This window comes from Lepidochelys kempii, chromosome 2 (genome assembly GCF_965140285.1).
Source record: "Lepidochelys kempii isolate rLepKem1 chromosome 2, rLepKem1.hap1, whole genome shotgun sequence".
In the NCBI taxonomy this organism is placed as follows: Eukaryota; Metazoa; Chordata; order Testudines; family Cheloniidae; genus Lepidochelys; species Lepidochelys kempii.
The window spans coordinates 211315183-211330724 of NC_136381.1; the positions used below are offsets into that span (position 1 = coordinate 211315183).

The 15542-nt window shown below is 45.9% G+C and overlaps 1 protein-coding gene across 1 annotated transcript in view; it reads right to left on the minus strand.

Annotated features, from left to right (window-relative positions):
* DNAH11 (dynein axonemal heavy chain 11) overlaps window positions 1-15542 on the minus strand; it is a 291551-nt gene that overhangs the window by 195189 nt on the left and 80820 nt on the right. Inside the window, exons 28-29 of the mRNA XM_073333745.2 lie at window positions 14731-14857; window positions 11610-11759 (exon numbers count right to left, since the gene is read on the minus strand). Coding sequence (XP_073189846.2) covers window positions 11610-11759; window positions 14731-14857 — 277 coding nt within the window. The remainder of the gene's footprint in view (window positions 1-11609; window positions 11760-14730; window positions 14858-15542) is intronic.

The following is a 15542-nucleotide window of genomic DNA, read 5'->3' on the forward strand; positions in this document are numbered from 1 at the left end:
GAGCGGCACTCCCGCTGAAAGTGACCCTCCTTACCACAGCGATAACAACGCTTCCCCTGCTTCCTGCTTTTCCGCAGGGTGGCGGCCAGAACTCCAGCTTTATGTGCCTGAGTTTCGATGTTTTGGCAGGCCCACAGCATGTCCGACAGCTCTAGAACGCCAGCGGTTTGTGCCGCCTGGAGAGCACGGCGGCAATCCTCGTTCTCATTTTCAGCCGCCATTTTAAACAGAATCTCCTGAGCTGCTGCAGGGCTATCCACCTGTCGGAGGATAGCCTCCTGCAATCTGTTGGTAAAATCCATAAAGGACTCTGATGCACCCTGACGGATACTGGCAAAGCTTTTAGTAGGCCTGTCTGAATCCAGGACCTTCCGGAAGGCATGCTGAGTGCAGGTGGAAATAATGGGGAAGACTGCCTGAGGGAGTTGAGACTGCATCTGAATGGTAGCAAACTGGCCCTCCCCTGCTAACTGCTCGTAAGTGACACCTTGCACTATATATACCTGGGCTTGGCGTTCCGCCATCTGCCGATAGTCACTAAGCCAAATAACATACTGACTGGGCGTCAGCATCATGTGCAACAGCGCCTTCCAATCTTCAGGGACCAGGGTGTACCCAGTATCTAGCCCTTCAAGGAGACCACGTACATACGTGCTAGTGAGGCCGAACTCGTGAATCGCTTTCTTTACCTCTCTGATCACCGAGTAAGGCAAACTGACCCAGTTTGCAAGCTGGTTGCCCTGGCCATCATCCTGCCAGGTCACCGGGCAAACTGAGACCAGATCAGTTAATTCCTCTGCTGTAAGATCTGGGCGAGTCTTCGCTGCATGAACCATTTGTTGCACCAGCGAAAGCCCCTGAGCAGACGCGGATGACCCCCCGGGGGGCCCCGGAGCATAGGGCCCCATGGGGGGACGGCGACCACTCACCGGCTCCAGATGGGAAGTCAAAGGAGGCGGCAGTAATTGAGGCACTGGGGGCGAAGCAGTGGGAGGGATGGCTGCAGGAGCGGACGGGGGTGGCGAGATCGGCAGCCACTCTATTGGCGCAGGAGAGGGTCTTTCCGAGGCGACACGCTGTATCGCATCGCCAGGAGGGGGGATGGCTGCAGGAGCGGACGGAAGTGGCGAGATCACCAGCCTCTCTATTGGCGCGAGGGAGGGCCTTTCTGAGGCAACACGCTGTATTGCGTCGCGGCAGAGGTGCCAGGCATGTAAAGCCTGCACGGGTGCCCGAGGCTCTTTGTGCAATGTCTGGCCCAACCGCTCCCAGTCCGCTAGCTTAAGAGTTCTGGCTTCAGGATACCACGGGCATTGGGCACTCACCTTCTGTAGCAGGAGAGTGAGTTCTCGAGCAGGGCAGTCATGCTGAGCCTTACACAGCAAATACTGTAGCTCATTACGGTGTTGCACTTGCAAAGCAGAGAGGGAGCTTCCCATACTTACCACAACGAAAAATACTCAACGGGATCCGTGAGGCGGATGAGTGACGCGTCTGAAACCCTTGCCGGTCGAGGTGAGTGCTGAGGGCCCCACGTTTGGGCGCCAGTTGTTGCGGTTCAAATTCAAGACAGGACAAGCTTTAAGCAAGCAAGCAGGCTGGTCTGCCGACGGGCTGGTCCGCCTGTCAGCTTTTCCACCCTCTCTCCCCCCGCACATTACATACTCCAACAGATAAAAGGAATACACTGGCTTTGTATAATATTCTTATTTACCAATTTCTATCTACCACATTCCTTGCTCTCGGGCCTTGAGCCCAGTTCTGGGAGGCTTCCCACGGTTCATGTCATCTGGGCGAGATTCCAAGGTTCATGCCCTTGAGAGGAGCCGTGTGTGCACTGCTCCTACACAACACTCCGGGTGTGCCCTGAATGTTCCAAGCGTATGAACCTTGCATGAATGCTACAGGGATGCAGGACAGTTTCCTAGCACTTTGTGAAGGAGAGTAAAGGGCAGGTTGGTCATTATGCTGCCAGCTCACTAACCCATCGTGCTGAGGTGATAGCCACCAAAAAGATGTTTCATGGCAAGATGGGTGAGAGAGCAGGTTAAGATGGGTGAGAAGAATGGTTTAAGTGGCAAAGAGTCCTGTAGCACCTTTTAGACTAACAGACGTATTGGAGCATAAGCTTTTGTGGGTGAATACCTACTTCGATGCATGTACAAGGATGGTTTAGTGAGGGCAGGGAGGATGAGATTCAGGTCCTAAGAGGGGGTAGGCTTCCACACGGATGGGAAGGCATTTAGAAGACTGTGAAAGAAGTGGGCAGTGCTTGGGTGAGTGAAGATGGAAAACCCATCCACAGTGGGGAGAAAGGCACTGCGTGTCGCCAGGTGGACATGGACAGAGGAATGTGTGAGGCCCATCTGTCAAAGGTGCAGAAGGTAGGCCAGGAGCATGGGAATGGAGATGGAAGTCCAGAGGATAGCAGCGGTGGTGCACCCAGTCGGTGAAGTGTCATCATTTAGCTTGGTAGTGGGATCTAATAGATGACCAACTGCTGTAGTGAGGATGCCATGCACAGGGGCAGAGCACTCCCTGTCTACACATGAGCCTCATCCAAATACCAGGCCGTGAGGTGGAGCTGTATGCCTGTGAGAGAAGATTCAGGAGGGTGGGAAGGCAGATTTAGGGGGCAAGTGAAGAGGTGGAGGAGATGGTGAACCAATACTGGCAAGGCCAGGAGGAGGCTATGAGAATGACGGTAACATGATCCCATTGCAGCTTGTGCAGGATTTGCAGGAGCAGGGAAATGGGCAGGAAGGTATAGCAGAGTTCGGTGGTCCAGGGAAGGAGAAGGTATCACCCTGTGATCCCGGTCCAAGGGCTCCTCTGGAGCAGAAAAGGGGATATTTGTGGTTTGTGGCTGTCGCCTGGTATGCCCCATTGGCAAAAGACCAAGCGAAGCATGGGTTCATGGAGCTTACACTCGTGATTTGCATAGAAGGACCTGCTGAGCATGTCTGCCAGAGAGTTGCTGGTGCCTGGGAGGTGCATGGCATGAGGGGTGACCTTGTGCCGGAGGCACCAGTTCAGGAGGAGGATGGCCTCCGTGCAGAGGGAGGGGGACCGGGCACTGCCTTGCTTGTTGAACTATACAATCACCATTTTGTTGGACTGCAGTTTCATAGATTCATAGATACTAAGGTCAGAAGGGATCATTATGATCATCTAGTCCGACCTCCTGCACAACGCAGGCCACAGAATCTCACCTACCCACTCCTGCAATAAACCTCCCACCTATGTCTGAGCTATTGAAGTCCTCAAATCGTGGTTTAAAGACTTCAAGAAGCAGAGAATCCTCCAGCAAGTCACCCGTGCCCCATGCTGCAGAGGAAGGCGAAAAACCTCCAGGGCCTCTTTCAATCTGCCCTGGAGGAAAATTCCTTCCCGACCCAAAATATGGTGATCAGCTAAACCCTGAGCATATAGGCAAGATTCACCAGCCAGATACCCAGAAAAGAATTTTCTGTAGTAACTCAGATCCCACCCCATCTAACATCCCATCACAGGCCATTGGGCCTATTTACCATGAATATTTAAAGATCAATTAATTACCAAAATCATGTTATCCCATCATACCATCTCCTCCATAAATTTATCGAGTTTAATCTTAAAGCCAGATGATCTTTTGTCCCCACTGCTTCCCTTGGAAGCCTATTCCAAAACTTCACTCTTCTGATGGTTAGAAACCTTCGTCTAATTTCAAGTCTAAACTTCCCAATGACCAGCTTATATCCATTTGTTCTTGTGTCCACACTGGTACTGAGCTTAAATAATTCCTCTCCCTCTCTGGTATTTATCCCTCTGATATATTTATAGAGAGCAATCATATCTCCCCTCAACCTTCTTTTAGTTAGGCTAAACAAGCCAAGCTCCTTGAGTCTCCTTTCATAAGACAGGCTTTCCATTCCTCGGATCATCCTAGTAGCCCTTCTCTGTACCTGTTCCAGTCTGAATTCATCCTTCTTAAACATAGGAGACCAGAACTGCACACAGTATTTCAGATGCGGTCTCACCAGTGCCTTGTATAACAGTACTAAAACCTCCTTATCTCTACTGGAAATACCTCGCCTGATGCATCCCAAGACCGCATTAGCTTTTTTCACAGCCATATCACATTGGCGGCTCATAGTCATCCTATGATCAACCAATACTCCAAGGGCCTTCTCCTCCTCCATTACTTCTAATTGATGCGTCCCCAGCTTATAACTAAAATTCTTGTTATTAATCCCTAAATGCATAACCTTACACTTCTCACTATTAAATTTCATCCTATTACTATTACTCCAGTTTACAAGGTCATCCAAATCTTCCTGTATGATTTCCCGGTCCTTCTCTAAATTGGCAATACCTCCCAGCTTTGTATCATCTGCAAACTTTATTAGCACACTCCCACATTTTGTGCTGAGGTCAGTAATAAAAAGATTAAATAAGATTGGTCCCAAAACCGATCCCTGAGGAACTCCACTGATAACCTCCCTCCAGCCTGACAGTGCACCTTTCAGCAGGACCTGCTGTAGTCTCCCTGTTAACCAATTCCTTATCCACCTTTCAATTTTCATATTGATCCCCATCTTTTCCAATTTAACTAATAATTCCCTATGTGGCACGGTATCAAATGCCTTACTGAAATCTAGGTAAATTAGATCCACTGCGTTTCCTTTGTCTAAAAAAATCTGTTACTTTCTCAAAGAAGGAGATCAGGTTGGTTTGGCACGATCTACCTTTTGTAAAACCATGTTGTATTGTGTCCCATTTACCATTGATCTCAATGTCCTTAACTACTTTCTCCTTCAAAATTTTTTCCAAGACCTTGCATACTACAGATGTCAAACTAACAGGCCTCTAGTTACCCGGATCACCTTTTTTTTCCCCTTTCTTAAAAATAGGAACTATGTTAGCAATTCTCCAGTCATACGGTACAATCCCGGAATTTACAGATTCATTAAAAATTCTTGCTAATGGGCTTGCAATTTCATGTGCCAATTCCTTTAATATTCTTGGATGAAGATTATCTGGGCCCCCCGATTTAGTCCCATTAAGCTGTTTGAGTTTCGCTTCTACCTCAGATATGGTAATATCTACCTCCATATCCTCATTCCCATTTGTCATGCTACCATTATCCCTAAGATCCTCTTTAGCCTTATTAAAGACTGAGGCAAAGTATTTGTTTAGATATTGGGCCATGCCTAGATTATCCTTGACCTCCACTCCATCCTCAGTGTTTAGCGGTCCCATGTGTTCTTTCTTTGTTTTCTTCTTATTTATATGGCTGTAGAACCTTTTACTATTGGTTTTAATTCCCTTTGCAAGGTCCAACTCTACTTGACTTTAGCCGGTCTCACTTTATTCCTACATGTTCTGACCTCAATAAGGTAGCTTTCCTTGCTGATCCCTCCCATCTTCAACTCCCTGTATTAAATATTAAATGCTTTCTGCTTTTTCTTAATCACCTCTCTGAGATGCTTGCTCATCCAGCTTGGTCTACAACTCCTGCCTATGAATTTTTTCCCCTTTCTTGGGATGCACGCTTCAGTTAGCTTCTGCAGCTTTGATTTAAATAATCCCAGGCCTCCTCTGCCTTTAGATCCATAAATTCCTCAGGTAAATCCACTTCCCTAACTAATTTCCTTAATTTTTGAAAGTCAGCCCTTTTGAAATCAAAAACCCTAGTTGCAGATTTATTTTTGTTAATCCTTCTGTTCAGTATGAACTGAATTAGCTCATGATCACTTGAACCAAGGTTGTCCCCTACAACCATTTCTTCTATGAGGTCCTCATTACTCACCAAAACCAAATCTAAAATGGCTTCCCCTCTAGTCGGTTCAGCAACTACTTGATGAAGGAATCCATCAGCTATCGCATCTAGGAAAATCTGAGCCCTATTATTATTACTAGCGCTCGTCCTCCAGTCTATATCTGGGAAGTTAAAGTCTCCCATTATCACGCAGTTTCAATTAGTATTTACTTCATTAAAAACATTGAAGAGGGCTCTATCCATATCCAAATTAGATCCCGGCGGTCTATAGCACACCCCAAGCACTATCCCAGCGGAACTCTAGTAGTTTTCTTCCCCAATGTAATTTTTACCCAGACAGACTCTGTCTTATCCATTCCATATTTCTTTAAATTCTACCTCATCACTGATATACAATGCTACTCCACCACCTTTACCTTTATTTCGGTCTTTCCTAAACTGCACATACCCTTCAATACCTGTAGTCCAGTCATGACGACTATTCCACCATGTTTCTGTTACCCCTATAAAATCTGGTTTCACTTCTTGCACCAGTAGCTCTAGTTCCTCCATTTTGTTACTGAGGCTCCCCACACTGGTGTACAAACATCTTCATTTTTGCTGTTTGGCCTCGCTCACATTCTGTACCCGATTAGGCACGGTCATTCTACAGCCAGTATGACCTATTAGACTGGAATCCACACTGCCCTTCCTCCTTATATACATTCTCCTACCCACGGCTGTATCCTTTCTTACTTCGTTTTCTTCCCTCACAATGCTAAAATCCAGCATGGAGATTACCTGGACATCTCCCAACCATCTCCCCCAAATTCCTAGTTTAAAGCTCTCAATCAGTTGTGCCTGCCTCCATCCTAGAAGTCTATTTCCTTCCCTACTCAGATGAAGTCCATCCCGAGAGAACTGTCCTCTGTCCATGAATGCCTCCCAGTGGCCATACATCCCAAAGCCCTCCTTACAGCACCACTGCCTAAGCCATCTGTTGATAGTCATAATCTTGTCACACCTTTGTTGCCCGTCTCTAGGAACAGGCAGAATCCCACTAAAGATCACCTGAGCCTCGATTTCCTTAAGCATCTTCCCCAGCCTAATATAGTCTCCCTTAACACTTTCCAGCGAGAATCTAGCCATATCATTTGTTCCCACATGAAGGATAATTACGGGATTCTTTCCTGCTCCCTTTAGGATCCTTTTCAACTTCAGGTCTACATCCTGTATCTTAGCACCTGGAAGACAGCACACCCTTCTATTCTCTGGATCAGCTCTGGTTACAAGCCTGTCTATTCTTCTCAGTAAAGAGTCCCCAATCACATAGACCTGCCTTTTCCAGGTGACGATGCTATTCTCCTATCAGTCTATCCCCTGTTCCCTCTGGCTGCAAGTTCTTTCCATTCCTATTCTCCCTTGTGATCCTCTTCAACCCATCCTGTATCCTCCTGGGGCTCATATTTGGTGTAGTCTCCAGTGACACTTCCCCTTTTCCTATAGGACTAGCCACTCTTCTCTTCTTCCTTGCCCTTCCACCTTCAGTGACTACCTGCTGAGCCCCTTCTTCATTTTCCAACTCTGCAAACCTGTTCTTAAGCTCAGCTGAACGTGGCAGGATCTGATAAGGGGCAGGAAAGTCTGATAGGCCAGGTGGGCAACCTGAAATGCCAATATATTGATGTGCATCCATGCTACTTGCAGTGTCCAGATGCCTTGAGCCAAACAGCCCTCCAGATCAGCACCCCACCCAACAAGGGAGATGTCCGTGGTGAGAGTGGTGCGGGGAGAGCGAACAGGATGCCATCTACGACCTTTGATGGGTTGGTCCACCACATGAGGGAAGCTAGAACAGAAGGGGGAAGCAGAATATGCTTGCCCAAGTGGTCCATCTGAACCATCTTGTAAATCTACTGGAGCTACAGTTGGAGGAAGCAGATATGCAGGCAGGCATGAGGAGTAATGGAGGTGCAGGCTGCCATGCAGCCAAGGAGGGAAAGGCTCTGGCGAAGTCGCGTATGAGGCGACTTTGCCCTTTGGCGGCACGAAGTAATAAGGGGAATAGAATCCACAGCCATGGTAATGGTGGCGGATGCATTCGATGGAGCCCCTCCAGAGGAGTGTCTGTGCCTCTTCTTAGAGGAAACTATGACAGGAAGGATCCCCACAACGGGTGGGTGACATGGGGGGGGGGAACGAGTGGAACTCTATCTAGTACCTGACAGATGATGTCAAGTACCCATTGATCAGTGGTGATCTTGCCCCAATTGTGGGTGAACACGGCAAGACAGCCCCTGAAGATGATATGGGATGCTGCAGGAAGGGTGTGAGGTGGTTCATGGGTCTTGAAGGGGGAATCAAAAGGGCTGCTTGGATGACAGTGAAGTTGGGCCGAGGCAGTGGAAGTGGCAGAATAATGGGGTCACTGGGTATGTTGGCAATGGTGAGAGGCCTTCCATGAGTATTGAAAGTAGGGCTGGTAGGTGGATCAGAGATGGGGGTGGAAAGACGGTCTCTGCTGTCAGTAGGTCGGAGCCAGGGTGTAAATGCTGAGTGAACGTACGGTGGCATGGGAATTCTTTAAAAGAGTGGAAGGATTTGTCCATACTGTGGCTGAAAAGCTTGTGGTTGTCAAAGGAGAGGTCCTCAAGGGTTGTCTGGACCTCTTTAAGGAAGCTGGAGGGCTGGAGTCAAGAATTCCGGCGGAGAACGACAGCAGTTGCCAGAGCGTAGGATGCAGTGTCAAGGGCATTGACTTGCAGCCTGAAGGGCCACCTTGGCGATGAGCTTACCCTCATCAAGTAACACCTGCAAGTCCTGCTGTTTGTCCACCAGAAGGGCTGGAACTCCGCTAGCTTAGAATAGGATAGGAAATCATATTTTGCCAAGATAGCTGGTAATTGACAGGGAAGTAAATCTTGCACCCCAAAAAGTCCAACTTCTTTGCCACCCAGACTGGAGGAGTGGCCTTGAGGTGTTGCTGTCGGGCATGCTCAGTCGCTGCACGGACCACAAGCGAACTGGGAGGGGGATGAGTGAATAGGAAATCCATACCTTTAGATAAGAGGAAGTAGCGGCATTCAGCGTGCTTCAGGGTGGGAACACAGGAAGCCGGGGTGTGTCAGACTGCCTGGGCTGGGTAGAGGATGGCCTCATGTATCAGGAGAGCAGTCCGGGAGGGCCCTGACCTTGGGTGGCACGTGATTCCTCCATTTGGGGAGGCTGGATGTGCGCGGACCATGGCCCCAGACCATGGCCCTGCACCGAGGCCTACCCCTGCTTGGCCCCCTCCCTCTGAAGCCATGCCCACACTCCACCACCGGCCCTATATGGCCCCTTCTCCCAAGGCCCCCCGCTGACCTCTCACACCTCTTTGCCTGCCCGCCCCCCCGATCTCCCCACCTGCCCGGCCACTCACCATTTGCACATGCCTCTTCACCCCCTCCCCCAAAGCCCCCATGAGGCCAGAGAGGGGATGGGAAGATGTGGAGCAAGGATGGGGCCTCGGGGAAAGAGGACAAGTGGACGCAGGTCCTCAGGGTGGAGCACGGGCAGGGCCACAACCCTTATGCCCATGGCTATGCTTCTAATGTGCACGGTGTTTCTACGGTTGTAGCGGCACCACGGGTAGTGGCGATGGGAGGGAGGCGGGACTCTCACTAGTAGTCACAGTCACAGTTCCAGTGGATCTGCTGGTCCCGGTTCCAAATGTGCACGTGGGCACATAGCTTCATCCATCAGATACTTGTGGAGGCGGAGTTCTCTTGCTTCCTGAGTGTGAGGCAGGACTGAGTGGCAGATGGAGCAGTGGGCGACGATGTGGACATTGCCAAAGGAATAGAGGCAACGGTGGTGCTTGTCACAGAGAAGGAACGCAGGCATGAAGCACAGTTCTTGAAGCCGGCCTGCCAGGACATAGACCCCAGAAGGGCAGGATGTGTGCACAGGGACACCCCTTGAGGGGAAGAAATCCAACAGCAGAACAAAAAACTAATGACTGTATACAACTAGAAAAAACTGGAAACCTATCCACAGAAGGCAAGAATGGACAAAGAGTTCTACTAGCAAGCTAAGAGCACCGAGGAACAGGGGTGCTGACCCTGGTCATGCGGCGGTAAGAGGGAACTGGAGTGGCGTCAACCCACATAGCCCCTTAAAGCCTCAGACACACCACGCAGCCGACACAAGTGCGAGTCAATGGACACTACTGTGAACAAGTTCTGGTTCTGAAACATGGGACGCATGCACACCCACATCTGGAATCCATACAGGGACCATCACTCAAAGAAGAACGAAGAGTTACAGTACCTGTGTTGGTCGCAGTATATTAGCAAGATAAGGTGGGAGAGGTAATATCTTTTATCATACCAACTTCTGTTGGTGAGAGAAGCAGCTTTCAAGCAACAGAGCTCTTCTTCACATTACAATATATGATGAAGATATAAAGGATGCAAGAAACAGCTTTATATGATACATTTCTTGCACAAATGATCTCATGGTTGCTTGGCCCTTAGATTCCAGTGAAGTTACCATTTGTTAAAAGAGCTAAAGCCATCCAAACACAATCTGTCTGAGTACCAACACTCAGAGACGGTCCATAAATATCAAATGTGTTTGTGGAGGCCCATGTCTCCAGTGGGAAAAACTGTATAGCACCCATCCTAAGCTTATGTTGGTGAAGAGGCTATGCCATCAATAATTAAAGTTCTGTACTGGTGTAATTTTAAAAAAGATGCTAGAGGAGTTATATTTTTGTCCCTGCAAAATAGGTTTTATAGATACCTGAGGGTAAAGGTGAAAAGATGCACCATCCAATCTAATTCTGAACAACGCAGATACATGGCTTTCAGAACCTTCCATGGGAAACTTGTACATACAATCTTTTGTGATTTGGTTCATTCCTTTCCATAATCCTTCCCTCATCAATCCTATGACCTTAATCGTATATTAAAATGGAATGGAACTCAGAAATTGAACAAAAAACCCACAACCATCAATGTTTGGAAGGCTCTTCACATCAGAAAGTGAATCCACAGAACATTCTGTGGTTGCCACTCTCTTGCTTTACAGCTCACTAATTAAAAGAGAGTTTTCCATGCTATCAGGATTGGGTTTAGTACTGCTTTGTGAACCGGTGCAGTCAGTATTCAAGAGAGCAACTGAATGCTCTGCCTAGAGAAGTATTATAGACGCTGTCACTAGAAGTGTTTAAGAAGAAATTAGGAAAAAACCCTTGAAAAGCAACCATGTAGGGGAAAATCTTGCTCCATGCTACCACTTGGAGTCCAAACCCAGGATATCTTTTCAGCCATCATCATTTATGAGTCCATGATCGTTGCTGATGAGAGAGCGCAAAATGCTGCTACTGCGTCCTCCCCCATCGTCTATATCTTTTAATCTTCAGGAAAAAAAAGTGTGACAGGTTAATCTGTGTGAGACTGATCACGTGACCGTCACCTTCTGAATAGAATCTCAACACCTGTGAGGTGCGTTTTAATGTTAAGAAAACACCACAAGAACCCGTCCATCTAAGCACAGTCTCAAACAAACACAATATACAGCTGATTTCTCCTCTGACCTCTTCCCATTGGCAGCCCTCTCCCTGAATCTCCTTTTTCCTCTTGTAAATTGGGGGAAGTAATTAATTGAACACAGATGGGCCAGCGCTGCTACTCTGCAGGCAGGGAGCAGTGTTCCTTTTTCTACATGGGGTTTCCTATGTTTTTATATGGTGCCCATCATCACCCAGTGTACTTCCCCCCAAATATCCAGTAAGTTTAGCAGAAGAGAATATTCACTTAGCCTCTCCTCCAACTCCAAAGAGAAAAAAAATGCCCTCAAAGGAAGTTTAAACAACACAATGTACCTGACCAACGCATTCACATTCTGCATGGAATGGAACATATTCCTTTTCTTTGCTGTACATCCCCTGTGCAATATGTGCAGATTTCTCTTTATTATCTTGAAATTGAAGATCAGCAATGTTGTCAAAAAGTTTGGTAAGATGACGGGTCACCTGTTCCCAGACAATATAACAGGTTTAAGAAAATCAACCACCAGACATTTGTTCAGATTTTCTATTTTTAATTCACATTTATCTTTATGTGGATTAAGACAAGTAGGTAAATGAGTATTCTCTCGCTTTTCCCCCCCACCCACCCCAATTGCATACAAGCCTGATTCTACAGGCCTTCAACACACAGAACTTGCATTGATCTTAGCAGGAGTTAAACAGGACAGCAGCACTGGACCAGCATTTTTGTCTTAGGTCTTAAAGATAATCAAGAAATAAAGACCAAATTCTCCATAACATTGTGGAAGCCCTGCGGTTACTCTAAGTTACGCTGGGAGCTAACTTCAGTAGGACGCCACACAGGTGCAGAGCTCTGCCCACAAAGACCGGAATGCAAGATCAGGATCCTAGGCCTATATTTGAATGCTTTTCTTAAGAGACATTCCGTGCTCATGGGAAAAAAGTGCCAGCCTGACAGCCAGGGAGACTGAAGTTCACTGTCCACAAAATAAATGTGGCGTGAGACGTAGTAGTGCAAAAACTTCCTCATTGCCCTGCCCGTATGCCACAATCCTAGCATGAGTGGGCAATTCAGTGGCAGTGGTCTCTCTACTGGAATGTGCAGTTTTAAAGATGATACAGGTCCATAAGATTTAGTTATGTAAGGAAGCTATGAGAATTTATGATTGTATTTTTTAAAAGATCATTATTTGAGTCTCATGAGTCCTTTATTCTTTGGTAAAGTATTATTCCTTGCTTTAGGCATCATATCCCTTCTAAATATGCTGCACCTAAGGCACAGAAATAATTCTGATACCCTGAGAATTAATGGCTGCAGCAGGAATGGTCACTACTGGGATGCCATCTGGCTTGTAGATAAGGTGATGTAAAGCTTCTGAATAATATTCAAGTGCAGATGCTTCAATATAAATGAGCCTTTAGCTGTCACACAACCTGGCAGATTACTGTTTGAGGGGAGCAAACAGAGTCATGGTTACAAAAACATTCCAAGTACAATAGTCAGAAGCTCAATCAGGGACAATATAACAAACACCATAGATCTTTCAGCGCTACTTGTCATTGTTACAAGTGGCATGCCTGAGATTTGATCTCTAACAAATGCTGGGCCACAAGCAGGATGGACTTGATGATCTCATAGGACTTTTCCATCTTTGACTTTCTATGAGATATTGTGCACATGCCATCTGTAATATTTCCTGTAAGAGAAGGCACACTACTTGAAACACTTCCTCCCTTGAAGATTGTTTCATTTCTTCCTGTAGGATGCTGTCTAGTAGATAGCCAGCTCAGGCTAGAGCAATAGGGTGTATGTAAATATCAAAGAAATGCTAAAAGGTCATTGTGTGTTCAAGCCAATTCATTTGTTAGAATAAATCAAAAGGAGATTTGATTGTATTGTTTTTGCCTATCTGTATTCTGTTGTCTGTTATCACATTAATGTAACTACATGTAAAGTATATCCTGTAATTAGGTAATCCTAGATCAAAGAAAAAACAACGAGAATTTTGTGGCACCTTAGAGACTAACAAATTTATGCGGGTTTTAGCCCATGAAAGCTTATGCCCAAATAAATTTGTTAGTCTCTAAGGTGCCACAAGGACTCCTCGTTGTTGATACAGACTAACATGGCAACCCCTCTGAAACCTAGATCAAAAGGTGCATTAGTATTAGGATGAGAATTTACTTAATGTGTAAAACTTCATGAAAACTAATGAAAGATTGTTTGGACTGCTGTAAATAAATACGCTGATGTGCAACCCAATTACTGATACATACATAAAAAGAATTGGTGCCTTGGAACTGTAAATGAAGAAGCATGCTAATTTCAAAGCATGGGCCATTGTGTTCGACAATGGGAAATCCACAGACATAGTCTGGGTTTAGTCAACAGAAAGGAAAAACCCATGCTGTGATGGAGACATTAGCCAGATTGCTTTCTGGGGAAGGCAGCTATACAAGTGATCCTCAAAAAGAAAAGGAGTACTTGTGGCAGCTTAGAGACTAAGAAATGTATTTGAGCATAAGCTTTCGTGAGCTACAGCTCACTTCATCGGATGTAGCTCACGAAAACTTATGCTCAAATACATTTGTTAGTCTCTAAGGTGCCACAAGTACTCCTTTTCTTTTTGCGGATACAGACTAACACAGCTGCTACTCTGAAACAAGTGATCCTTTATCTCTGGACTGATGGATTCTGACATGGTGGAATACTGAGTGATTGGACAGAGATCCCTAGAGCTATTCTGTAGGTAACCCTGAGAGACTTATGAAAAACTAGCAGATTCCAAAATAATAGCAGAGATTTAGTACTTACAAACTTTGACTCACTTGTTAATGTATTTTACCTGCTTTAACCTCTCAATAACTCATTTCTTTTTCTTAGCTAATAAACCTTTAGTTAGTTTACTAAAGAAATTGGCTGTCAGCATTATCTTAGATGTGAGATCCAGAGCATCCATTGACCTGGGGTAAGTGACCAACCCTTTGTGGTTGGGAGTAACTTAATGCAAGGTGATTTTTGGTTTTAATAACTCTTCATCACAAAGTCCAGTTTGTCTGGGTAGTAAAGAGAGGCTGGAGAGCCTAAGAGGACTGTCTGTGGCTCCTTGGTGAGACTAATATAGTAATCCAGAGCACACATTTGTTACTGGGTTAGTGAAATTCCACCAATTTGGAGTGTCTTCCCTGTTTTCTGACAGTCTGACCTAAGATTGGCACTCTCTGTTGTAAGCCATACCAGAAAACGTGACACCCTGTTTAAGCACTTACAATTTTTCCCCACAAAAAACAAAGAAACAAGCAGTGACTGTATTATTTACAAATATTTATGTTTTGTTTACAGTGAAATCATACTTTAAAGGAGCAAGCAGCCATATATATTCACCTCACAATTAATACTGCAAAGGGTTTCTTTGGACATAATGAAATTGCAAAACTGTGCAAGCAATATTACCTGTCTTGGCTGTGTTCCTTTTGAGAGGATGTCAAGTAAATCAGCTGAAGAAACAAAATAGAACCGAGGAAAAGCTAAGCGTTTGGTTTCTAAATACTCAGCAAGAGCTTTTTCACAAAGAGAAAGCCTGAAAATAAAAAGAAAATGTTACTGACATTTACATTTCAGAATTGTATGATAAAAAGGGAAATTTCCTTTTATGAAGTTGCAAAATAAGAATTAAGTTGTGGGTATTTAAAAGTGGATAGATTTGGTGGTATAAACCACCAAAGACCCTGAAGAAGCCATTATAGAAACACTCCAAAGACTTCTCAGGGAGGAATGGGGTGGGAAAGAGGTCATTTGTAGAAAGGAAACTAGATAAGTTTTCTATATTGGTTCAGGAGCAATTAGTAGAGAGACAGAGATAAGCAGGGAATAATAAGATTTCCTCTTATTTTTTTAGGGCAAGTATGGTGAAACGGTTCAGGGAGCACCCTTCTACTGAAGGATACCTCGACCAAGGAATGAAAGCCAAATCTGTAGTGCTGTATAAAAGTAGCAATTGATGATCAGGTGGCAGCTTTACAGATTTCCCTCTATGGAAATTCTCAGACATTATGCTGCCTGACTGAACCAGGACATGCTCCTTTTTCAGGTGATCCTGAAAGTCCCAAAGAGCCAAGCTGCATGGAGGCAGGTACCAGCAAAGTCCATGGGGGCACACTGTTTTGGGTAAGTGGATGTCTCCCTCCAGCTTATTTCCCTAAAGCGTCCAACTTGAAGGAGTACAGGGTGGGGACAGATACCCTATTGTTGATCAGGGAGGTGAA